This window comes from Anas acuta, chromosome 3 (assembly GCF_963932015.1).
Source record: "Anas acuta chromosome 3, bAnaAcu1.1, whole genome shotgun sequence".
NCBI classification, from domain to species: domain Eukaryota; kingdom Metazoa; phylum Chordata; class Aves; order Anseriformes; family Anatidae; genus Anas; species Anas acuta.
In genome coordinates this window covers 19,242,441-19,267,542 of record NC_088981.1, presented here as the reverse complement: position 1 = coordinate 19,267,542, position 25,102 = coordinate 19,242,441, and the positions used below count along the sequence as shown (strand labels likewise).

Below are 25,102 nucleotides of genomic sequence, written 5' to 3'. Positions count from 1 at the left end.
GCACCATTGTTCCAGGTCCCCTAACTCCCAGCGGTGTTATTCTAATTTATTACTTCTGAACCTCGTACGGTCCAAGTGTTATTTCCTCACCATTGGAGTCAGATAAGCTCTCTTTCATACTGCCTGAACAAATGCAGGAGAAAATTGAGGGCACGGTAGTAATACGCTCTCTACTCACTGTTCCTTGGAGAAATAATTACAGAGGAAATCTTGCTTAGTTGGTACTGTTCTGGAAGGAAGTATGCTCAGTACGGATGAAATATCTGGAGAATTTTGTTGTCAAATCCTCAGAGCACAAGTGAGCCACTATTTGTCAACTGCCAATAACTGGGTCAAATTCTTTACAGGAGCAATAAAAGAATTGAAGGAGAAAAAATAAAATGGAAAAAAAAAGGAGAGAAAAAAGCAGTTTTAGCTCCACCATCTTCTCTCTGGAACCACAGTGTGGGGGCACAGCATGAACCGAGACGAAGGACTGAATTCTGAAGAGATCTTGGGGGATTTTTTTAAACAAAATTGTTCTTTCCATTAATATTTGGTCAAATGAGATATACATATTTAACACACTTTGCAAGCAGATATGAAATTACTGCCACTTTCTACAGACTCCTCCATAGAGTAAGAGATGGAAGGAGCACTTCCACCTCATTTCCCCGCAATCTCTCACTACTGCATCTTCATCTTCTAATTCCTAACCACTGTTTTTCTGCATTGCTCTACAGCTGGTCTAACCAACTGGTTATACTCAGCTTTCCCCCTGGTACATCTACACTGGGAGCTATATGAAACCTGGACATGCATCCAAGCTAAGATCCATAAGATCCATGGCCCTACTTTACTGAAACCTAACTTGTTGCATTTGAAAGGGAGACAAAGAAGATGATATTGAGTTGAGGAACCTTCAGAGAAACAGATCCTCAAAAAGCATGTGTTTCAGCATCCACCATGAAGCCAAGCTCACTTAAGTCATTGTCCCAAAGGCAGATCTGATGGGGAAAATCATGTAGCAGAATAATTTTCAGGCAAATATATTTTATGTTATGTACTTTTAGGAGGTTTTCATGACTCCCTTCCTCAATCACCTCTGCATTTGCACTTCACTCTCTTTTGTTTGTTTCACCACTTTTCCCTTTCAAACACACAAGGCACAGAAACCCCAGCATTTATATTCTGATATCCAGCAAACTGGAGTAATCTTTTGAAATTATTTTTTTTAAGCTCATCCTCAATAGCATCTACTTTTGGAAATAACCAAGGCGTACTGCCATCCCAGCCTAGTTCTGCTCCAGTTCTCAACATGTGGTCTGTGCTGTATGGTAGGTGTGGGTTTCTTATGCAGGAATCGCAGAAGAAGATTAAAAAGAAAGTCTGAAGGAGTCCATAACTCCACTCAAAAGTCTGAGGGGTAGCTAATTGAAAAATATGAAAAAATCAACATTTAATATAATCTGAACACTTTATTTTGTTTAGGAGATATTGGAGGGCAAGTTTTTTAGGAAAAAAAAAAAAAAGTGGACACTTAAAGGTCTTTTTATTGTTGTTGTTTTTAAAGAGGGTTGTTACTATTTCTGTTTTATTGAAATTACACACCACAAGAAAAGCTGAGAAAAACTCAGTCTCTTCTTTGGTGACAAAAGCAGATACAAAACCAAAAACAAAGACAACAACAAAAAACATTCTAAGATACATTTGTGATAGTTGCTACTTTTCTGTACTAAGGGAACAAATTTTTCAGCATCACTTGCAGTTTTTATCTTTATTATCTAGCATAACAGGTAACGCATTTAGATTACCAACAGTATTTATCCTTCAAAAACATCAAACATATTTTGTGTATTTCAGTTATCAACACATTATTCTTTTACTTTGTATTTCAAAAAGGCAGTGAAATTATGCCAGAAGGGTCAGATTTATCAGCAGAATTTTATTATTTTTTCAAATTAACAGGCAATGTAATAAGACCTTTTAAAATACCCTGACTTCACAGGAGAAGCTTGTGTCCAGGCAGTAGGAAAATGGCAGAAAAAGTATTCCTTACAGTGAAATTGCTTTTGAACCTACATAACTAATTGCAAATCAAGTGACAAATTGACTTCAGATTTCTAGTTAAAAATATTAACCATATTTCATAGTTTTACCTGCTTGCTATTCAAAATCATTCCCTAAAATATAAATATTTAGAAATATTTAGAAATAATTGTATTGTTGTTATTATTATCATCATCATTATTGTTTTTGGTTTTGTTATTTAAGATTCATATTCCTTTGCACTCTGCAATGATCGTTGCTAGGCTTTGGACCCAAACAGCATAGCAGTACTACAGTAGGTAGCTACATGAAGCTAACTTAAAGCTCAGTCATAACTGAACTTCTCTAGAGGTTCAGTTTCAAGTGCCTATGAGAAGTCTGGGTTCAAAAATCAAGGGCTAGTAAAATAAATAAATAAATATATACAAAGTGGGAAAGGACAAAAAAGAAATGATGTATTCTTCCTTTTTGATTTGTTGAGAAAGTTATTAAGAACTCTGGGATATGAACATCAATAGAGCTGCCAAGTATCGTCTAGTGCTCAGGTACTCAGGAGCTCCAAGAACTCATCCTTGCATAGACACAGCTCTGTTTGGAAAGACATACTCCTGAAAACTACAACTGTTGATGAGGTCGTTGGGATTCCTGACACACTCACAACTGCTATTCAAGATACTCCATCTTCCAGGACTCCAAAGAAGTGCCATCTCTACTATATGTCTGCTTGTGGTGCTTGAAAAAGTCATTACAGACCAACTGCAATAACAGCAGAAATAGAACAGGTATTTGATCTGTAGGAGTCTACTAGAAGTTTTCATTATATGGTTTCTGACATTGTTTATGTGCTGAGACAGCAGTCACTTATGAGAAAGGCCACTAAACTAAATATCTTGGCATGTCTACTTTGTTTTTTGATTTTTCTAGATAAAGGTCTCAAGCTTGCAGCAAGAGAGGTCTCCTTCCCTACCCTGTTGCCCATAAGAAACTTTCTCAGGACCTAAGATATAAATTGCTGGGGAGGGAGGGAGGCTGACTGTCCATTTCTGAGTTAAGCAACCTATTGAAGGAAACAATCTAGAGAATAAAAATGCACATCGAAGGACAATTATGAGCCCTCAGAAAAAAAAAATGTGACAGATTATTTACCATCCTTCCTCAGCACCGGCTTCAGCTTTATGATTGAGTTACCATTTTTTCATGCTTTTCCCCTCAATCTTTTTTTTGTTGTTGTTGGTTTTTTGTTTTTGTTTTGTTTTGTTTTTTCTTTTCTATAGACGTGGTCTTAGAACAGAACTGAGTGAATAATGGCATTTTCAGGCAGAAAAAAAAGAGTGTCTTCTGTGCTTTGCAGCACATTGTATCCCAGGGAACAATGCAACAGTATATTTCACAAACAACATTCCCATATCCCTCTGTTACCATTTTCCCTCTTAGGGATTACCTGAAAGTGTTCCATACACACAGAGTAATCACATAGTTCCGTATTTCTTTGTCAAGATGAGCCATATTTATCCTAGAAACACATCCACAAGTAAGAAAACCTAACTAAGCAAACTAAGCCCATAACCCACGAGGTAGCTTCTTGATGTTGTTGCACAGTAATAAATGCAAAGCCAAAATCAGTCCACTCAAATATGGCAAAAAGGCTAAAAAGAATCTTTTCTATTAAATAGAGTCTTGTGAAATTGTTTGACACTGGCCTCTGTATTAAATCCACTTCCTAGGAAAGATCTAGCAATAAATGGCAAATAATATTCTATTAAAACTGAGTTTAAAATTTTATTATACATACAGTAACATTTACTAGATAACATGAAGGATTAAAACAGAATTTTAAAAATAGTTTAAAAAACGCCACACCATGCTTTCTCTAGTATTACCTCTGCTTTTTTTAGCTGGCTTTGACCCTCGGTAAATACACGTCACCATCAGAAAGCCTTTCAGCAGCCTACAGGAAATTCAGAGCAGTAAGAAAGGACACATGATTCTGCCAACAGCCACTGAAATACAGTGTCAGGATTTTTCACTTGCATGCTTGCCATTGGTATAATACAATAATAACAGTAACTGTAAGACAATACTTGTTGCTTAGGTAAGTGCTAAAGTCTTTATTTATGATCTCCTCTCCCCAGGAACCAAATATTTTGTGGATACAAATGGTACTGTCATTGAGGAAAGGTTTGGAAAAAAAAAAAAAAAAAAAACTATCCATAAATAAACTATTGGTTTCACTAAAATTTCTTGGATTCCAAGATATCAGCAGGAGGTGTGTGGGCTAATGATAAGGTAAAATTATAGTAATAAGAGGTTTGGGAAACTAGAGAATCTGCTGCAACACTGGAAAGCTATCATTTTCTGTAGGTGGTAGTAATTTATTTTTTTTCCTTCTATTCAAGTACTTCTTTGAGGCATTCAGTCTGAAGGACATAATATTTATAATTTTATTCATACTTATAAATATCGCTCATAAATTATTTCTGCAAAGTAGTTTTCTGAATTTATAAGGTCATGTCTTTGTCCACAGAGAGTATCTATCCATAGTGTTTGGATGAAACTTACAGCAGCTCTCTGGAGATGCTCATAAACTGCATTTTTAGACTCTTGAGAATTTCAAATATCAAATTATATGATAACCATATGCCCCCAAGTTGGAAGTAATGCCTTCACTTTCAAAAGGTTACTCATATATGAAAAGCTCACGTTGTGAACACAAATGCAGCTGATGGCCTGTCATGATATAAAGAATTGTGAAAATACAGCTAACCATCATGCTCATCAACATTTTTCTGGGAGAGCCACAATTCCAAAGGCTTTTCATGACACCTTCTTTTTGTGTCACATTGCAAGCCCTTTGAACCATCGGGAAGATGGTTAACAGCATCAAGACAGTAACAAATATGCAACAGCATTAATGTCCACATACAATTCAGAGATCCTAAGAAACAAACCCAAAAACTGTAACTGATTGCGAGCTTTCATCAGAAGGCTTTCTGATGAAAAGCACAGTTGGTCCAAAGCCAAGATATTTCTCAGAATACTTTTTCTTAGACTTTTTCCTTATGTTTTCTATCACAAAACCTGAAATGAATATTTAGAGTTGTCTAGTTTGACCTTCTGACTACTCTGGTTTGCAGAAATGACCTGAAATACTAATTTTCAAATGTATTTCCTATTGGGTTATCTTGCCTCCTGGGGACAGCAGACCAGAGGACTGGATCCGTTTGCAGATGCCCCTCTCTCCTCTAAGCAGGACACATGTTTTGGTGGTTTCAGGTCAATAAATTAAATCAGGAAACATTTTGATTCTGAAGGACCTTAAAGTTTTATTTAGAAATGAAATAGTGAAACAAAATGTTCCACTGCTTTCAGACAATTTTTTGAATCATTTAATTCCCTGGACATTTTTCCTACTTTTTTATTCCTATTTGCAACTGAAACAAATGCTAAGCACTTTCTACAGGACCATGGATACATACTTGCAATGATATACTTTCATTAAAATATCCTAAAGAGTAAGGGGTAAGTAATTTAGAAGCAAAACATAGTGAACTGCAAAAGACATTGGCCAGTATTAATAAATATGCAGTTTAAAATAGAGGCTAAAATTACAACATCAAGCTTCATGCTTGATGGTAAGATGGTAGAAGGTAACATAAGACTGATTGTATAGCTATCCTTCCACAGCTTTTGCTTGTCTTGGTTATAATCTGATAAAATTTCATTTTTCAGTTCTTAAAATTTGTGAGTTCGTTTCTAACCTTAGTAAGGTCAGAATTTGACCCTTTGCTTTCACTAAATCTGTGTTGTAGTTTCACTGGATGTGAAAAAATATTACACCTAGACACAATATTTATACGTATGCATAGGCATGTACACACACAAACACACAAAACTATGTTTGCACTTGTACACAAAGAAAAAACAAAGGTATGTGAAAAGAACACCCCTTCCTTCACAATGTGCATATAAATATTACACAGAGATAATAAGTGCAACAGTGAAACAATTGTTTATATATTATTCTAACAATGTAGATCTTAAAATAAGATCTACATAAGATGTTTTTATCTGATTTCTTCAAATTTATATCCCCCTCTGTGGATGCCCCTCCTGTGACCTGGGAGCTATGCTACATCTTTGAACTGTCTACCGTGTGCACTATATTCTAGTCAAGGGGAAGAAATCGAAAGGTCAAACACTGCTCCTGCTCACACCTGCCCAGAGGGACAGTGGCTCTTGCATGCAGAAGGATGCAGAAAGCTCACTGAGCTCGTGTCTATGGACAAATCACCCTACAGCTTTGGTCCTTCCTGAATGCAACAGAAGCCTCAAAGTAAGCCCCTGACTGTCAGTCTGTCCATCAATACAGTGCTCATAACTGAGTACACTGAACTGAATCTTTACCACGTTGTCATCTTATTCAAAACAGAGAAAACATAGAGTGGGATTATACAGACCTGAAACTCCATACATCTCCATCAAGGTTTAATGCACATGTGCTTTAAATCATGCCCTATTTAACACTTACAATTACACAGTTGACCAAATTCCCCCTAGAAAATGTTTCCACAGCCTCTTCTAGTCACCTCACAGAATCCTAACAGCAACATTTTTTCTTCTGTTGCAGACATTTACTCAGCTATGTTAAAGAGAGCTCTCACATATGCCCCTGCAGCTAAAAAGTAACTCTTTGCTTAAAAAAAAAAAAAAAAAAAGATTTGGAAGATATACCATTGACAAATATATGCACACATTTGAAATCAAAAGAGTTTCTTTAGTTACTATAAAAAGATAATAAGCTGTGTCCTACCTATGGTGGTAATAACAGTGCCAGCAAAGAAGAAGGAACTTCCCAAGTCCCAGTGACTGATCTGAGTAGATGTGTTTCCTAAAGGTATGATTCCTGCATTTATTGCTGCCACTACTTGCTGCAAGTTTAAAAAGATTTTTGTCAATATTCATGAAACAAGGATATTAATACACATTACACAGTATTTTGATAAGTCACTTACTTAACCCAAGCAATAAACCAGCAAAGAATGGGTGTTGGGCTGTTTGAGTTTTATCATTCAGTCAGGATAGGAATTAAACTTCAGAGCACACCTGAGCATGTCAGCGAGCTGCAGAGCTTTGAGCTCTAGACCCCTAACACAAAATGAATATAAAATCCACAAAGTCCATAAAAGTCACCTTAACTAGATGAAAAACACAATTATTTTAAATGTTGTAACTATTTGGTGAATAAAATGATGCATTAGACAAAGAATTGCAAGTAAAGCTTCCCCAAATATTCCTCTATTGAGTTAGGTAAGCAGATGTATTTGTTAAAACACAGTCATTTTAAAAGAAAAAATTTCCATACATTATTTCGGATCAAATTAACTCAAATTAATTGAAACACTTCTGTAGAACAGATGATTCAGTAATTAAAGATTTATAATTACACTCATGATTATAAAACTTCCACTATATTAATAACAAATCCAGAGTCAAATACTAAACACGTATCTCCAAGTTTATACAACTATATACTTCATAAATGTCGTCCTTGAAAAATTCAGTTCCAGCAGCTGAAATGAACAAGCATGACATTTGTGACATTTTCAGAGTCTTGAGAAATACAAAACATTTCTTATTTTGGCAATGTCACCTACTGTAAATTGTTATCATGAAAGAGGATTCCTGTGCAGTTTTATCTCCATTGGAGGTATATACCAGCAGCATTTCAGTTAAACACTACATGTCAAGAAAAAGTATTTTTAAACTCACAATAAATATTTTAAGAAACGCAAGCTATAATTTCATTCTGAAACTTTAAAACAGGATTTATTTCATAATCATGATCATAGTAACAATAATTAGTGTTTAACAAAAGAACAACAGAAGAAGCAATCCTACATAGCTAAAACGAACATTTTCACTAACCAATAGCTTTCTGCTTGGTGAGTTGTCCAAAAATTACTTTGCAGATAAAGACAGGGTAGACCAGAATGTTTTCTGTGTGGGCAGAAAACCCACTGTTTCGGTTTCTGAAACTGTTCTGAAACTGAAACCCTCTGAAACTGTTCCACTGTTTCAGAGGAAGATTGTTTTGCAGAATTATTATTATTTTGAATCATAAAATACATCAATAATTTGCTAATGAAACCATTTTTGTTTCTAAACAGTGTCCATGGAAGTCAGTTGTGGACAGACATGACAAAATATCAGTGCTGGGATCACCAGGCTATCGATTTGTAGTGGCTCGATCTCAACCAAAATCCCCCACTTCCAGTTTGCCATTGTCAAAGCTCAGATGCACAAAGCAACCATTTCCAAATTCACAACTGCATCTCTACAGCCATGGGAATCTTGCTGCCATTTTCAGCACCCAGGGTTGTCAACAGAAAGCCAGCTGGGGTACTTTTACATGGACTTTACACACTCTATTTTCTATACCTTCAAATGTTTTCATTTTAAAATGCTTTAAAATACCAGAAAAGCAGACATCAAAGATTTTTCAGTCCTACTGAGGAAGGAGAAAAGGATGGGGAGAGGGAGAGGAAGAGAGTTTAATTCTCCTTTGGGTTTGCAGAATAATGCTGCTTCTGCATTTGTACATTACCTACAACTTGGCAACGATAAGTACTGACAAGTGTCTACATTCCTGTAGGAAGGGACACATCAGACTAAGCCCCATGTGGAAACCAGATGTTGTACTGATTTCAGAATTTACACATCACAGATATTCCTTTGACTTACAAACCCTAGTGTGCTGCATTATGAAGCCTACTGAATACATTTTGAGTTTTTGTTTTTGTTTTTTTTTTAATTTTACTGAACCAAGAATTTTCACCATATGTCCTCGTACCTGCAAATGAGAATGTGTTCTCCACTGAGGACATCATATGGTAAAGCATTGGATCAATATAATTTTATGGGACCATTCACATTTTATTGCAGTCTAGTGTACTGCATGAATGCCCTATACAGAACAATGCACCTGTTTAGGCAGTCTAACAAGACCAATTTTTATGCAGATCCAGATGTAAAATGTTTTCAGAACTTTGTATCACCACCACAAAGTTTTGAAGCCAGACTGCATCAGTGTCTTTTCTGTGAAAGATATGCTCATTGGAATTGCTCAAAGATCCATGGCATCCATGCATTTCCTAACTGCAGTATACTACAACTACAGAATTCCAGGAAAAAAGAAAAAAAAAAAAAAAAAAGAAGCAACTTAACCCAAAACTGTTCTGTTGGGTCAGACCAGACAAAACACAACATACGGCTACAAAAGACAATTAGTCATTCTGATGTCTGGTTTTAACCAACAGCTAATTTGGAAAGGATGTAGAATTAGGGCAAGTAGGAAAGTGGCTTTTTCTTCACACAGCTTCAGACCAGAAGTTTGATGGACTTTGAATGGAAGGCTGCATCTGCATCATGGTGTTAAGATTGCATTGGGTGGATCATTTTACCAAGAATTTGACTACTTTTGGAGACCTATGGCAAGAAATACTGTGGAGCCAAGGAATACTGTGGCAGTGAGTTCTGCAATTTATCTGTGGATTGTTTAAAAAAGCACTTCCCTTTTGAGATTAGTATGTGCTTCCTCATAATAAAGTTCTTATATTATGAGAAATATTTCAACAGAAATTTCTTATTTGTCTACTCCAATAAATTCATGATCTTATAGACCCATCAGCTGCCTCTTTTCCAAGTTAAAGGCTCTTTCTTATTAAATAATGTATTTACCTATTTAAATAAACCTGTTAAATATTGTACATCAGTATTTCTTTATTGCCAGTATTCTCATTGACCTTCTTTGTACCTTTACTGATTTACCTTAAGCATTATTTTAAATACAATTTTAGTCAGAAAGGGCCAGATGATGCCTTCTTTATCGTTTGGTTATTAAGTTTCCAAATACACACTATAATGCTTTCTTCTCTGTGATTGCCATGTTTGGGAGAAGCTAGTCTTAAATATTACATTACATTCCTTCCGAGCTGTCCATAAGTCTTCCTTACTAACAAGGAAGGATGACAGGCCTAAAAGCAGCAAAGTCGCAGGTTTACTGTGATCAATAACAACATCTCATAAAGTCTTTGAATGTTGCCTCTGGATTTTACTGGGAGGGTAAATTCATCTTAAATTCTTTGGATCAGCAGTTATCTTTCCTTCTTACTTTGGTCAGTGCCGGTTAACAGGTCCTCATCTAAGACTATTCCTAACCAAAATACTAAGAGAAAATAATATATATGACAATTCCTAACATACATGCATTTCAGGGCAATATCTGCAAAGCAGATATTTCTTTTTGATCATCTCCACTATACAAAGGTACAAATGTAGCACAGAATAAAAACCCAGCCTTGTGCCAGTATTTTCTGCCAACTTCACCAAGAGCCGGGATTTCACCCTCTATGATTAAAAAGCATGTTGTTATTCATTGTCAGTGCTCTTAGGTCCACTTTTCTCTGTCACTTTATTCTTGATCTTCAGCCTTATTTATTGACTGATGCTTTACTACAAGAGCAAACACAACCATTTCATTTGTCACAAGTTTGGCATGACTTTCCTTCTTTTTATAACCTTTTTTCTGTCTTCTGAGCCCTTTGGAATATCCTAACTTATAAAATAGCATTATTAACTGTGCATTTTCAATCCTAAAAGAGTCAAAATCATGAAAACTCTGTATAATCTTCGCTTTTATTGTAGGTTGTAGCTGATAAAGGCTTTGTGCTATCTTAACATTGGAATTTCTTGGCTTCTAAAAAAAGTACAACAATACAGTTAATTGACAGCCTTAGAGGGAATTTTTCTAGTTTTTCTTATTAGTATTCCATGTACAAATTAAATTCCGGCTTAAACCTCAGTTCCACTTCAATACTACAGAACCACTCACCACTAGAATAGGAATGTGGATTGTTTCCATTCTTAAACCATGTAGATTATTTCACTTGTCTTGCCTTCTTTGAGTGTATTTGTTTATCTCTTTTGTATGAGATCACTGAGGACTATGCAGAGGAGGGGTCACCCTGCAGACAGCATCCAATCATGGTCTGTCTCTATGTGAAATAGTTTTAATAGTATTATTATGTCTGTTCAGTAAAAATACTAGGTTTTTGACTACTTGTTTTTTACTTGTCTTTATAATGGTGAAATTTGGGGCTTTTTTGAAAGAAATAACATTTTCAAACATCTAAAAACTTTAGGAACTTAATTCTCTCTCTCTCTCTCTCTTTTTTTTTTTTTTTTTTTTTTTTTTTAAGTCACTAGGACCCTTAGGCTAGCTCTGTGATGTATTTTAGGCATAGGCATAAGCTTTGTTCAGGTCCTAACTTGAACTACAGCCAGACTACCTGGTTTTGCACCTCTAACCAGGAATAAGCCTCAGTAGAGCATCAGTGAAAAGAGGCAGAGATGTTTGAGCACAGAATGGGTGAGCCAGGCATTACTTGTGTAACTTTTAAAAACAGGACCTGAGTTCCAAAAACATAAACACTGCATTCATCCTGTTTCCAAGAACACGGGGAAAACAGGGGTGACAACATAAAATCTCATTTTACTTCAATGTCAGTTATTCATTTCCTATATAATTTAGAAACAGTTTCTGGTAAATATATTGTGCAGTTTTGTTTTATCACATCTCTGTGTTCATGCAGATAGCTGTCTGAAGATGCCATGCTGAGCTACCCTTGCAGTTTATCACACAAAACAGCCTTTGAAAAAGCAGGGTTTTTTTTTTTGTTTTTTTTTTGTTTGGTTGGTTGGTTGTTTGGTTGTTTGGTTGTTTGGTTGGTTTTGGTTTTGGTTTTGGTTTTGGTTTTGGTTTTGGTTTTGGTTTTGGTTTTGGTTTTGGTTTTGGTTTTGGTTTTGGTTTTGGTTTTGGTTTTGGTTTTGGTTTTGGTTTTGGTTTTTTTTTGGGGGGAGGGGGAAGAAGAAAAAAAAAAGATAACAATTCCAATTCTCCTAGGTCAGGGATTTCAACCTTTGCTCCTCTGACCCTGCAAGGAGTCAACGGAGATGAAAGACAAAAGCAAGCCTGTTGATGACAGAGCTGCATCCACTAATCTGGGGTCCACATTGCCACAGGACAAATACAGAGAGGTTTATAAACTGATGAGAATAGCCTCTGGTAGTCATCCACTTTCTAATCTACAGAAGAGGCAGAAATGAGCATATGTCAAACCAGCCGCCCCTTCTCATCTTATTCTCCACCAGGCTCTGAATACATGCTTTTGTACCATACTGCAGTCACTTCACTTTTCTGAAATGATGTAACACAACATTTCATTACTCTCAGCTTTTCTATCCAAAGATTAAAATAGATTCACCTTAAATTATGCTGCTGATAAAAAAACGCAGCGTGTTCTGTAACCCAGCTTGTCAGGAGTTAGCTTGTGCTTCCTAGCAATCAATTAATGAGTGATGTCAAAAAGTCAGAGATGCCTCAAAGTTTTTGGAAACTTTGTTCTCCACTTGGATTTACTCCTTTGTTGTGCTACTGCAATTTTGACAAGAGCTCTCCCTCTCTCTCCAGTGTAGCTGCATACCGCATGCTGCCCAGCTACTGCATGAGTCCTACCTTCGTACTTTGGTTTACAGAGAATGGAAATCCCAGTTCTGTGTTCAGAGGCACACTAGGATGATTTTAACACTTATCAAATGACTCCCTGGACTCCCAAAGCACATGCTTTAGAGCTTTACTGTTGAAAGAGACTGCAATGATGTTTGCATTGTATTTCTGTGACTGCATGTACTTCTTTTTCATTTGTATAACTTATGATTGTAATCTATACTACCAGCTAATACCCAGTATGCCATAGAACACTTCTCATCCAATGTTCACAATCTACTTGAACTAAAAATATATAGAAACATATTGAAAAACATTTATATTTCTAACTATATATTAAAAACTGTATGTATATAAATTTTGTGTGTGCTTACATGCATATATATACATATGTATAGACACACATCTAGGGAAGAGGGCTTTTCTTTGCTTCTTGAGCTTCTTGAGACGGGAAGAATTATTCAGACAGCTGCTCAGGAAAATTGACTTACCAATGAGTCATAGCTGCCATCCTTCTAAGACAAAAGCTGTCATTCAGATGCACTCAAACTAGCTAGGTTCTTGGTCCTGTAAAACTGTTCATCTGAAGTAAATATATCATGTAAGAGCCAAAACGCCAGCAGCAAGGAAAAAAAAAAAAAAAGTTAGAAACCCCTCTGCTTGAACAGAGAAATGAAAAGGATGGTTAGAACTTATTTATTATTCTCCCAAAAGTCTGTATTGCTTTTATGCTCATGAAGGGTAAAGAGCATGTGCATAAAAAAATCACTTTTGGTTTAACCACCATGAAGACAATAACTACAGAAGAGGGACTTGTACTGACAGTGTGCTATGACAGGAGTGGTCCCAGGCAACAGAAAGTTTGGCAAAAAATCCTTCTCTCCCTGTGCTGAGACAGAAGAGGGGACTTCTGAGAGGGGAGGGTAAAGAGCCAGGACTACCTCTATACTTCAAAATAAGAATACACAAGCTCACCTGCTTTGATGGGCAGACTCCTTACTAAGGACAGACACTTGCACAGGGTAACAACACAGCCTACAGTTCCTGCACTTCGTGTTTTCACTGCTTTAAATGTCATTCATTTCATGTTGCTTCACAAACAGCATTAACAGGCAGCTCTGCGACTGGTGTTTGCAATTTGTTGTAAGCTTCAAGTCTGAAATGCAACAGCACGACTTTATACATTAAAAAAACTGATGCAACAGTATTTTGGATCCCCAGATAAATAAATCAAATACACTGCAGCATCAATTTCTTTTATGCTGGTCTGTCAGTCTTTTCAAGAATCTAAGGTTTATGAAGTACAAACACCTGTTGCTTGCAGACTAAGATCTAGACCAAGATGGGATAGTTCATGTTCCTTTTGGGGGAAGCTGGAAGGAATTGCAAAAGGGAGAATCTAAGCTGGTCTGAGCTGGGCAGGGCTTGAGCTGGTGTTTGGCAAACTGCCTCAAAAAGTTCCAAAAAGTTCCTCAGAAAGATCACAGGACTGAGAATGTCTATCAACATTGCAATTCAAAGAATGGATAAAATTTCATTCAAGTTGAACAGGCTTAGCCAATACATTTTAAATTTATATAAATAAATGTCAGATTTGCCTGAAAACAAAATCTTTACATATCTGTGAGTTATTATTTCCAAAAATGAGAGAGCAAGCTCAAAAAGCCTATAATCTCTGGGAGAGAAAGAAGGGCTTGCACTTCTTTATTTTAACTCTGAGAGGCTGTGGCTCAAGGAGCTTATGTGGCTGAAATAAAACAACATCCTTCTGAGGATGCAGCAAAATTAGTTTCTTAGGGCTAAGATGCAAGTTGTAAAAAACCCTATGAAAAAAAATATATAAATTCAGCTAATGGTGGAGGTTAACAATAATGAAAAATACATCCAAGCTACTTCAATCTACAAAAACGAAGTCATAGAAAATACATATTTTGAAGTAAAACATTTTTAACAAGTAATTAAGTCAGAAGACATGATGACATTCTGGTGATACAAGTTTGATGAAAGAATTGCAGGAATGTAGGTCCCATGACATTCATAACTGTATCAGGCTTTCCTCAAGAGAGATAAAGAGAAAAAAAAAATCTTTCCTCCAGAGAGATAAAGAGAAAACACATTTTAGTCTTGTTCACAACCCAAAAGATGAGTGCAAAGTAAAGGGAGAATTTAGCCCTTGCAAACACAGAACTCAAAGAGGCAAGGCGCATGACTGTGGACCCTAAGAGCTTTCTTCTCATGTTAACCACAAAGCCATGCAGAACCCAAGATCAACTTGTGTGATCAAGATCAATTCAGCTAATCTTGACGGTTCATTAATTCTTTTTTCTTTTAAATATAAGTGCTTTTTTGTGGGCATTCAGTTTCCAGAGGAAGCCACATACTCTAAAAGGGGCTGGATAAAATCTCTATAAAGTCCTTTACTGCAGGGACAGCTTGGTGCAGCACCATGAAAACTTGCTCAGATTTTGAAATCAAGGCTTTATAAAACAAGAGTTACCACAAACAGCACTTGGAACACATTAAAAGATTGTGTTGTTTATTCTGATATTAATTTTTCCACTTGTTGGGGTCTTCAGAATGAACATATTTGAAGGAATTTTCTGCTAAAAGAACCAAAAATTAGATATGTTCTGTTAGTTAGTTTCAGTTTTTACTTTAACAATCTTTATTAAGTTTCATAAGTAAGTTACTAAGATAACTAAAATAATTCACACCAGTTTGCTAGGACACTTCAGATATTTAAAATAAGTTAACTGAGATTTCTTTTATTTCCAATTTTTGTACAATAATACACTAAACAACTTGATGCTTGGGGAGTAAAAGGACTTTCTTTTCATTTTGGTTTATAAAGGCCAACCCTAAAACAGATAACTGCTGAGTAATACATAATTAGGTGTTATTTATATAAAAAGCTCTTCTCTCTCCCTCTCCCTCTTTTTTTAATCAGCTTTCTCTTTGGCAGGAGGACAAATACTCGTCTCTCATTGCCAAGACAGCCCACAGTACACAACACTGGTCACATCCTAACATGATGTGCATGTATACAGCATGAATACAGCAGGAGATCTTTCTGGGTACCTGACAACACTTTGTGCATCTGAGCTTGGAAACTGCCTCCGACATTTTCAAAACTTTACTGGCAAGTTTAGCAGAGGGAATAGTCGACACACTAAAGGAGAAATGAAGCTGGAATAAAATAATTAGAGATTCAAGTGCTCTAATTAGAGATTTTTTTTTCATTCTCTAATTCTTATTGTTCCTTGGATTACTCCCAGGTTTCTATCAGCTTCTGTCAACAAAAAACTCACTAGTGGAGAGAAAAAAAGTTCCAATGGAGATCGGGTTTTTTGTTTGTTTGTTTGTTTTGTTTTGTTTCTGTAGTTGTTGCTTTGTTGTTTGTTTGTTTGTTTTCCTTTCTCATATACATGAAATCCAGACAGCCTGACTACCTCTGCTCTTTTATTTTGTCATCTGCTATGGCATGTCAGGGTCAAGCTGAGCGCAGGCACAGACGGAGAAACCAAAAAAAAAAAAAAAAAAAAAAAAAAATCCATGAAAATTGACAAGAGTTCTTCTTCTTATAGCAGAAATAGTAGCAAAGTCTCTGGCCACAGCTTTATAATGTGTGAGATATTATACACAACTTTCACCAAACACTTCCTCATCTCTTAATAACCAAGACCCTTTCAAGACCTTCCAGCCGAAACTTTAGTAACACAAGTTTGACATGAGACCACACACAGTTAGCTGGGCTGTTGCGTCCTCATCAGACTCACCCAGGCAGCATTTGTATGTTCACAAGTTTCCATGATGGGGGATTTCTTTAGCTGTAGATCATGGGTACACCAGCACTTAACGCTGTGCACTGCCAAGCTCAACATCGGTGTGTAGAACACACAGTGATCCACTTAATATTGTTATTAATACTTGCTTCAGGCTACAGCAAAGAGAGTTGAAGTTGCCTGAAAAAAACGGGCTCTTGGGTGCAAAGAAACCCTCTGCATGACTTGCGCACATATGAAGGTTGGTGCTAAATAGCAGTGCTTGTGGAATATCAAAAAAATGGTTTCTGGAATCAGGCCTCAAGGTCATGCATTGCTGTTGTTCATTTCAGGTGTATTTTATTGGGGTGAGGCAACAAGGAACTGAAGTAGTGAGCACTGGAAGAGATTTGCAGCACCAGAGCATGGAGGTCAGCAATGGAGAAGGTCATGAAGACCACCTCTTTGTCAGCACACACACAATGCTGCAGGACTCAGCTGCCCTCCCAGAAGTTACGAAGAAAACACAGGTCATTTTTCTGAGGCAGATGAGTTTGCTTGGCTGTCATCAGCAGGGCACTCTATTTCATTCACTTTACATGATCTCTGCACTGTATAGCAACTCTCCATCACCCCTGGCTTCACATGTATATCAGATATATAAAGTATATAAAAATATAATTCCCACTGAGCACACCTAGAAGAGCCACACAATCAATGTGAAAACATTTAGTTTCAGGAATTCAGAACCTGAGCAATAAAGCTCTGTGTGTTGAAAACTTATCAGTAGCATATACCGTTTTGCCAGGAAGGCTTTTTGTGACTAGTGAGAGAAAACAAGACTGAAAGACAGCAAAAATTCCCTGACCTGTGTGCGTTGCTAGAAGCTAACAACTTTGTGTGTTGTAGTCAGCTCTTGGGCAAATAAAGATTTTATCAATAGACGATGGAACTAGCACCTGTGTGCTAGTGAATTGGACTTTTCCACTTGCACAAATGAATTTGGTTGGATTTGTGTTCTCAGGCTAGTCTTCCCAACTTGCTCACCTGACTGAACCACCACACAATGTACTGTCAGTTAGGAGTCAATGGGATGGTCAAGACTGCTTGAGAGTAAGGGTTAAATGGCAGACCCAAAACTGTAAATATTGAAAATGCCTTGCATGATAAGCACCTTGAGCAAAGACTAGAACAAACGAGAGCCAAACCAGTTTCTGAATTCCCAGAACATTAAGTTCAAAAGGAAAATTTTATAATGAATTTCATTATAGTTTGACTCAATGTAAACACTTGATTAAAGAAGACATTATAGTCTGTAAGCTCTGTAATTTTCTTCACACACACTAAGCATTCCAGCTTCCTACTGCGCTAGAACGTATTAATTTTCAGTTTGGTATCTTTCAGTGAATTCTTAAATATCATTTACTTTTTCCTTACATGCACTATTTAGTTTTATTCATACAGACATCCAATGGAAACTGAAGAAACACTGCATTATATTGTACTAACAGTCAGACATAAGCCCAGAGAGACAAAACACTTCCCAATAATTTAGCTTCTGTGACAAAGTGGGAAGAAATTTGACCCCATGTTTAGGGTAGCTGGAGAAAAATTGATTTGAGATGCTGCTTTTCCACAGATTTCCTATTTTATTTTGGGCAAGCCACTTAATTCCAGATCCTTAAACAACTTGATGTAATCCTTTATCACTTATTCCACAGAAAGAAAGGCAGTTACATGTACTTGTAGGACTTGGCCTTGGCTCCCTTTTGCCTCTGTCCTCCTCCTATAAGAGGGGAACCACAGCACCTTCCTAACTCCATGCCCTGGTCTTCACAGTGCTGAGGAGGGGTCTGATCAGCAGAAAGGAACAAGGAGGAATTAAGTTTTTCCATTTAGCCAGCCAACAAGCACAGCAAATTCTCCCCACAAGCACCACCTCGCATTCACGTGCTGTGGGTGGCTGTGTCACCTGCCATGCTCCAAAAGCCTTTGTTTTTTCTGGTCATGCCAAGATTGCTAGCTAGAAGGGAACTAATTCTGATACGGGTATCTGTGCACTGATAGCTGTGCTGAAGCTGTCATTTATTTTACACAGCACATCAAATGGGCTTTGAATGCTGATTAAGTGATTTTCTACTACCAGTCTGTGCTTCTGGGTAGGGAATCATAAATGCTTAAATATCTAAATACTCCAGTGCAAATTTCAACTTTTTTTTTTTGCCTTCAGGACCATCTCGTAGATGATGTAAGATAATATTGCTTCCATATTTCTATTTTTATCTTCAAAAGTACAGGATCTGACCTAAAAAATTTATATGGGATATTTATACTAGCTACAAGAGATTATTTTTAATCAGAATGTGTGTGTATCTCTTTGAAAGATTAGCTCACATTCTGCTGGTAAAAACGCTGACACATATTTATTACATAGCATCAAAATTGTACAGATCGACAGCACCTCCTCAGGCATGCCTAGTTGGGATGCATGGAGATAGGAATTGCTGAATAGTCATTTTAAAGGGTTCCACTTTTGGAATAATTCTGAGGGAAAAGGAAAAGGGGGGGGGGGGGGGGGCAGAAATCACAAACTGCAAGGCATTTTCCTAGTTTGCCTTCAAAATTTAGAAGTGGTGTGTCATAAAAATAACTCAGTAAACCAGAGCTTTGTATTTGAAGCTGCAAAAAAACAGGTGTCTGTGCCAATGCCATGCTCAAGGCAGGTTGATCTAGGTAGCTAAATTAAAATTCTAAGCTCTCGGCCAGATCTGCTGTTAAAATCCACCTCCAGAAGGCCCTGTGGCCCATGCCACTGGCCAGCTCCGGAGCCTGCGCTACCCATGGCACACGGATTCCCCCCACCCTCTTCTGCTCGTCCCCTTCCCACCTCCAGCCCCACAGCCCCAGATGGCCCCGCGGTTTCTGTGAATGAAAAGATCAATCCCTGCCAGCTCTTGGCTGTTCACCCCAGCCTCCCACTCCCAGAAGTGACATTTTTGGCAGCCCCTTGCTGTTCCCCGCAGTGCTGCTGGATAGCCATAAGAATACAGGCGCACAGGATTTAACTTGGAAAGGGCCTCACGAGGCTCTGAATCTGTTTCTGTGCTACTGCAAATAAGTATTTCCTATGGTTCTAAGCCAGGTGACCTGCAAGGGTAAAGTCGTGTTAGTAGGAACACACCGATTTACATCAGCTGGGAATGCGCCTTTAAGAAGCACAGAAAATTGAGATTTAAGATCAAAATAGCAAGTGCATGGTGCTTTCCTGTACTTAAAACAAAATCAATAAAAAGAAGCATACAGCTGGAAGGAAAGCTAGCTTGATACAATCACGGTAAATTAGAACTCCTTTAAGGCAATGGATGGTGTATTTTCTTCTTCAGAATTGGGCTTCTCAGATATTGACAGACCTAGTAAGGCACGAATCAATATATCAACTCCTTTGTGAACTATTAATTATATATATTGCTGATGAATAATCATTTAATTACCATAATGGGTGGCTTCAATGAAAAGGCTGTCTACTGAGTGCACTGGACCTAAAAATAGCAGTAGATTTTCCACCACGAGGCTTTGCATGGAAATGCTATTGCTCAACTTCTGGCCTCACCACTTGTTACATTGCATGGCCAACACAGAGCTCGGCTAAGACAGCTCTCCCCTGTATGCCAGCAGTGCTGCCATACGTTATTTGTCCCTCTAAGGCAGGGCGACAAAGGTGTTGTATGGATTACCTGAATCAGTTCATCAAGCTCTGTTGCATTCACACAGGAATGCTGAGACACAAACGTCTGCTTCTGAATCACAATGGTGGTTTTCTGGGAGGTTTCATGAGGTTGCTCCAGGGCTTTAAACACTGTCGCTCCAATTATTAAATACACGACCACCACCAGAAAAATTGTTGAGACTGTCTTCCATTTCATAACATTAATAGCTGAATCGCTTTCCTCCCGTGAAGTGAGCACGGTAGGCTTGGTAGAAAATGATAATCTTGGTTTGGAGTTCTGAGTGGCCGATTTGGGATCCAGCAAGTCAGGTGCCGCCACTAACAAAACAGAAAAAGAAAGTTAATTTTTACAGGGCTGGTCAACGTGTGTTAACAGAGCTTCCTTCTTGCCAAGAGATTACAGAAATTCTACTGCTTCCAAGTGGAATTCTTACATAGTGGAATCTTTCCCTTAAATCCCATGCCGCCTTACAACAAAACTGCTGCTCGGGGAAGTGTTATCTGTTTACACTCACACCCACATTTGCAACATTTTCTCTGTGTGTGTCCCCTTACGATACATGATCACTTCCAAAAGGCAGGATTCCCCCTATTTGCGTATTTGTGTAAGGTGGCATTTTGCTGCAGAGATTCTTTACGTCCACCACTGCCTTAAGCACTGCTAAGCAGCTTTCCAGCTGTATTTCCTTGGCATTACAGAAGTAGCAGAAAAATGCAAAGCCGTCTTTCTCTTACCTATTCTACCCTGTGATCCGACAAACGCTCTCTTACAACAGTTGCACGATCACTTTGCAACTCCCCAGACGCAGCCATAAAAACAATGCGCTCTTCATCATACCACTCCTAAAGCGTTAATTGCGTATCGATCAAACCCTTCGGAAAATACCAGTCAAACACGTGCACTTACTGGAAAAGTCACCCATTTGTTAAAGCGGGTATTTTTATTTACAGCTACGAAAACCCATAGGGTTAGGAAACGAGCAGCTGAGCGCGTTATCAAGTGTCTCCATAACTCATGTGACTGCCAGCAACTACGCGGGCAATGGGAAAAAAAAAATAAATCCGCCACATCAAGTGCAGGTAAAGGTCTCCTGCGGGATGATGGCCGCAGCAGTTGACTGCAGAAGCTATATTTAATTTGTCTTGAATTACAAGTACACGCTGAATGGCCGCAGCACGGCTCCCAGCTGCCGGGGGGGTGGAAGCCCAGCTGTGGAGGCAGAGCGGAGCCCCCCCGGTTGGCAGAGCCGGGACCCGACGGCCCCGCAGGGGCACCCCGGGCACCTGCTGCGGCGGGGGACAGAGGATGGGGCGGGGGGGGAGCATCTATCCCCGACCCCCGGACAAAGTGGGGGGTCCTGGGCACCCCCGCATCCCTCTCACCCCCTTCGGGGCCGGCTCACCACGACCCCCCTCCCAGCCGGGGGCCGGGCGCGGCGCCCCCCTTGCACACACCTGCCCGCACCGCGCTGCGCACCCCCGGCCTCACCCCCCCGCGCCCCTCACCGTGCCCGGGGGCGACCCTCCGAGCCCCCCGCGGATGGGGGCTGCGGTGGGGAAGAAGGGGGGGTCCGGGGCCGCCCCCTCCCCTCCCGGCCGGCCCCGCCGAGCCGCGGCGGCGAACAAAGGAGCGGGCACCGGGCACCGCCGCCCCCTCCCCGCGGCCGGTGCAATGCGCCGGGGGACCCCCGCCGGGATGCTCCGGAGACGGGAAGGGGATGGAAGGGAAGGGAAAAAGGAAAGGAAGAAGGGCAGGGCAGGCGGCCAGGCAAGGTGGAGAGGGGCGCGGGGAGGCAGGGGCGCACGCAGCATCCGCAGGGCTGGCAGCGGGGAGGGAGGCACGCCATTGTGCTCCTACTCACTTCTTATTTACCGACCCGCTGCCCTCTCCTCGCTCCACGGGCGGGCATCTTCTCGGGGCTCGGGCGGGTGCAGTCGGAGCCGGTTAAAGAGGCAGGAGAAGAAGCAGGAGAAGAAGGCAGAGAGGAGGAGGAGGAGGCTGGCGGGTGGGTCCGGAGCGCAGGGAGCGGCAGGGGCGGGCGGGCTGGCGGCGCGGATCCCGCGGGCTCCCCCCGGCCCCGGGGCGGGCGAGGTGCCTCGGGGCGCGCATCGCGCTCCGCCGCCTCCGCGCGTGCCCGTCTGCGCGCGTGCCCGCGGCTCCGGACGGGCACCGGGGGCGTGCGGAGCAGCCCCGGCCCTTTTGGGGGGCGGCCGCCCCCGAAAACCCCCCGCCCCTGCTCCCACTCCCCGCTCCGCGCCCGCCTCCGCGCCCCTCGCCAAGCGCCCACCCGAGGGACCGAGGGCGACCTGGCTCCCTGGCTCCCAGCCCCGGCCACCTGGCTCCCAGCCCCGAGCCCGAGCCGAGGGAGACGCCAGGAGCGCTGCCCGATCTGTGGCTGCTGCCCCCCAGGAGCCTGAACTGGTCCCCGTGATTTTGGCCTCGGGCTAAACCCAGTGTCAGCCACGCGTGATGTGAGCCACGGGTCCGTTGTTCATGGCCAGGTGATGAAGGTCTGCGCTCATCTAAAAGGCAGAAGAACATTTGCCAGGAACACCCCAAAACTGCTTCCACCACTGTGTAATGTCTCCGCAAACGCGTTTGGAATTTACTCACCATACCAAGTGGGTGTAGGTCGCAAGAATTTCACGCCAGAGTCTGTCTCTGTAAAACGGCCAAAGGCAGTCATACCTCGGGTGCTTGATGGGCTTTAATCCTGCTCAGATCAGCAGCACCATCAGGAAACGCTTTAGAAGCCACTTATTTTAGCACGTCGCCGTATCAATGTGACATAATACAAATGAGTGTAATACCGAGTTCCTTAGGACTCCCATTTCAGCAGCATCAATCACGCCGCTCCTCCCTGGCGTGCCCGCGTCTCTGCGATTTCTCCTCGAATCCTTTCCTACCACTTCTCATCCCACCAGCCGACGGAGCAGCTGTTGAGTGACAAGAGATGCTGGGCCCAACACAGCAAGTAGCTCCTCCATCACATGCAGGACTTTGTTCACATAGTCCTAATCCTCGAAGAATCAAATCCTCAAATGGTGGCAGGAGTCAGCCCTGTGACTCTTGAAGATAGAGGATTTTCAAGCCTGGAACTCTTTTTATACCAAAAAATATCATAGCCTTTCACCCTTCTCCCCAAAAGATGTCTCAGCCACAAGCGTATGTAAACACTGTCTGGTCCTAGCTCATGGAAAAGAATCACTTCATAGGATTTCTTCCAGCATCCTATGGGAAATCAGGCATGAGCATTTTCCTGCACACTGAGTCTGTGTAAAATACTGTGGAAAATACTACCACATGCCTTTCTTTAGCAATCTAAATATTTGGAATCCAATTTTGTTTTTGCAAATGGAGGAATTATTATTAAATGTTTAAAAAGGGTCATTCTTATTGTGTACAATTTGAAAGCAATGGGAAGCTTCCAGATAGCTTCAGCAGCATTTGGATCAGACCTTTCATTTAGGCACTCAACCAAACGGGCAGGAACCATTTTGGGTAGCAGGAGAGGTCCTCTCCAGAAATGACTGCGATGGTGCCCTACCTCTGACAGCTGAAAAGCTGTCCCTGGGAACGTAATTATTTCAATTAATTATCTAGCGAACATCTTAAATATCTCCTTTGAACTGCCTGGTATTTTCCACCTACAGTGATCACAGCCACAGTACCCAGCTGGAGATGACTGCTTACTTAGACTGGACTTCAGCTCTGCAATCGCATTTCCACCAGGGATGTAAACATTTCACATATGGTACCTTTAACAACAAGCACCATCCAACAAAAATGTACAACAAAAATGTACAACAAAAGCTATTGTGTGTAACAACTCCCATGTTCTTGAGGCCTTCTACAGCACCAACATTTATTCTGTGTAGTCGTGCCCACCGATATTTTTATTGTAACGTGCACCACACAGTTTGAATATTGTGTGTGACCATTTCACCCTCAAATTTGGAACTGGCATTTGAACGGTGTAAAGTTCAGGCCTGTAGCAGTCCTGAACTTTTCTAAACAAACACACTCAAATGCAGTGTGTCACCGGCAGTGTGTCACTGACAAAACACACCACCAACCAATGTGGATGAGATTAAGTAATAAAAGGGGTTATAGCACAGAGCTCCAGCCTTGAAAGCAAATGGGCTCGCTGCTGTGCCAAGAGATTTATCTGAACAAACTAAAGAAAATCCTCAAATGCTTACAAGTCAAAGTATCTACAGGTTTGTGTATTTCACTCTAACACGAGAAAGGCTGGCAAAATACGGGACTGACAAAAGCTGTCTTAAAATGTGGCGGCATGAGCTTGGGATGGCCACAGTGCTCACAAAGAGCGGCTGCAGGAAGCTGCTCGACCCTTTGAAATGCTGAAAGTAGGCTCGTCCGAGAGAGGCAGGCATGCAGCAGGCAGAGGAAGTGCCTGTGACATGATAAACATAGCAATCGCATATTCATACAAATAACAGCTGGACATGACCTAAGCATAGATCTGATAGGGCAAGAGCGCACTTGTAAGGAAATAGTTATTCCAGAAGAATAGAAAGACTAATTTAAAAAGCCTACATAAAAAAATACCCTTATCTGCTGCCGCTTTCTGTTCTTCTTTTCAGCCACAGGAGCCATCCCCTCCCTGCAAGGCCAGGAGAAGCATTTTGGGCCCAGAGCAAGGGGTTCCTCTGCAGCCCCACTGCCAGGTGACACAAATTCTGTTCTCCTCTATCCAGCTGCACAATAGGAGGCATCCCAGCTTCCAGCCTTCTTTATTCTTGTTTAATTGCCGAGGATTTGTGCATCCCCAAGGGGCTGTTATGGCACGGCATCCCATGAGGGCATTTCCCTCCCTGCTTACTCCCAACACAAGAGCATCTCTGGGTTTCCACACAGAAACACAGCTTCCCATAGCTGCTGTACCCTGAAGGGAAACGTGGAGAAGACTCAGACAAGGGTCCAGGCACATTTGGGCCCATGGGTGGTAATTTAGGTGCTGTTTTCCTCCCAGAGATGCTTCAGGGATGTGGCCCTCC

The 25,102-nt window shown here is 40.5% G+C and overlaps 1 protein-coding gene across 6 annotated transcripts in view; it reads right to left on the bottom strand.

Annotated features, from left to right (window-relative positions):
* KCNK2 (potassium two pore domain channel subfamily K member 2) overlaps nucleotides 1–25,102 on the bottom strand; it is a 130,172-nt gene that overhangs the window by 54,537 nt on the left and 50,533 nt on the right. Inside the window, exons 1-3 of one of the 6 annotated variants that reach the window (XM_068675977.1) lie at nucleotides 22,695–22,820; nucleotides 20,088–20,398; nucleotides 6,839–6,956 (exon numbers count right to left, since the gene is read on the bottom strand). In XM_068675977.1, coding sequence (XP_068532078.1) covers nucleotides 6,839–6,956; nucleotides 20,088–20,398; nucleotides 22,695–22,767 — 502 coding nt within the window. In that variant the 5' untranslated portion in view covers nucleotides 22,768–22,820. Of the gene's footprint in view, nucleotides 1–6,838; nucleotides 6,957–20,087; nucleotides 20,399–20,815; nucleotides 20,965–21,942; nucleotides 22,358–22,694; nucleotides 22,825–25,102 lie in introns of those variants that run through there. The other 5 variants (XM_068675980.1, XM_068675979.1, XM_068675981.1 and 2 more) reach the window with 5 other exon arrangements.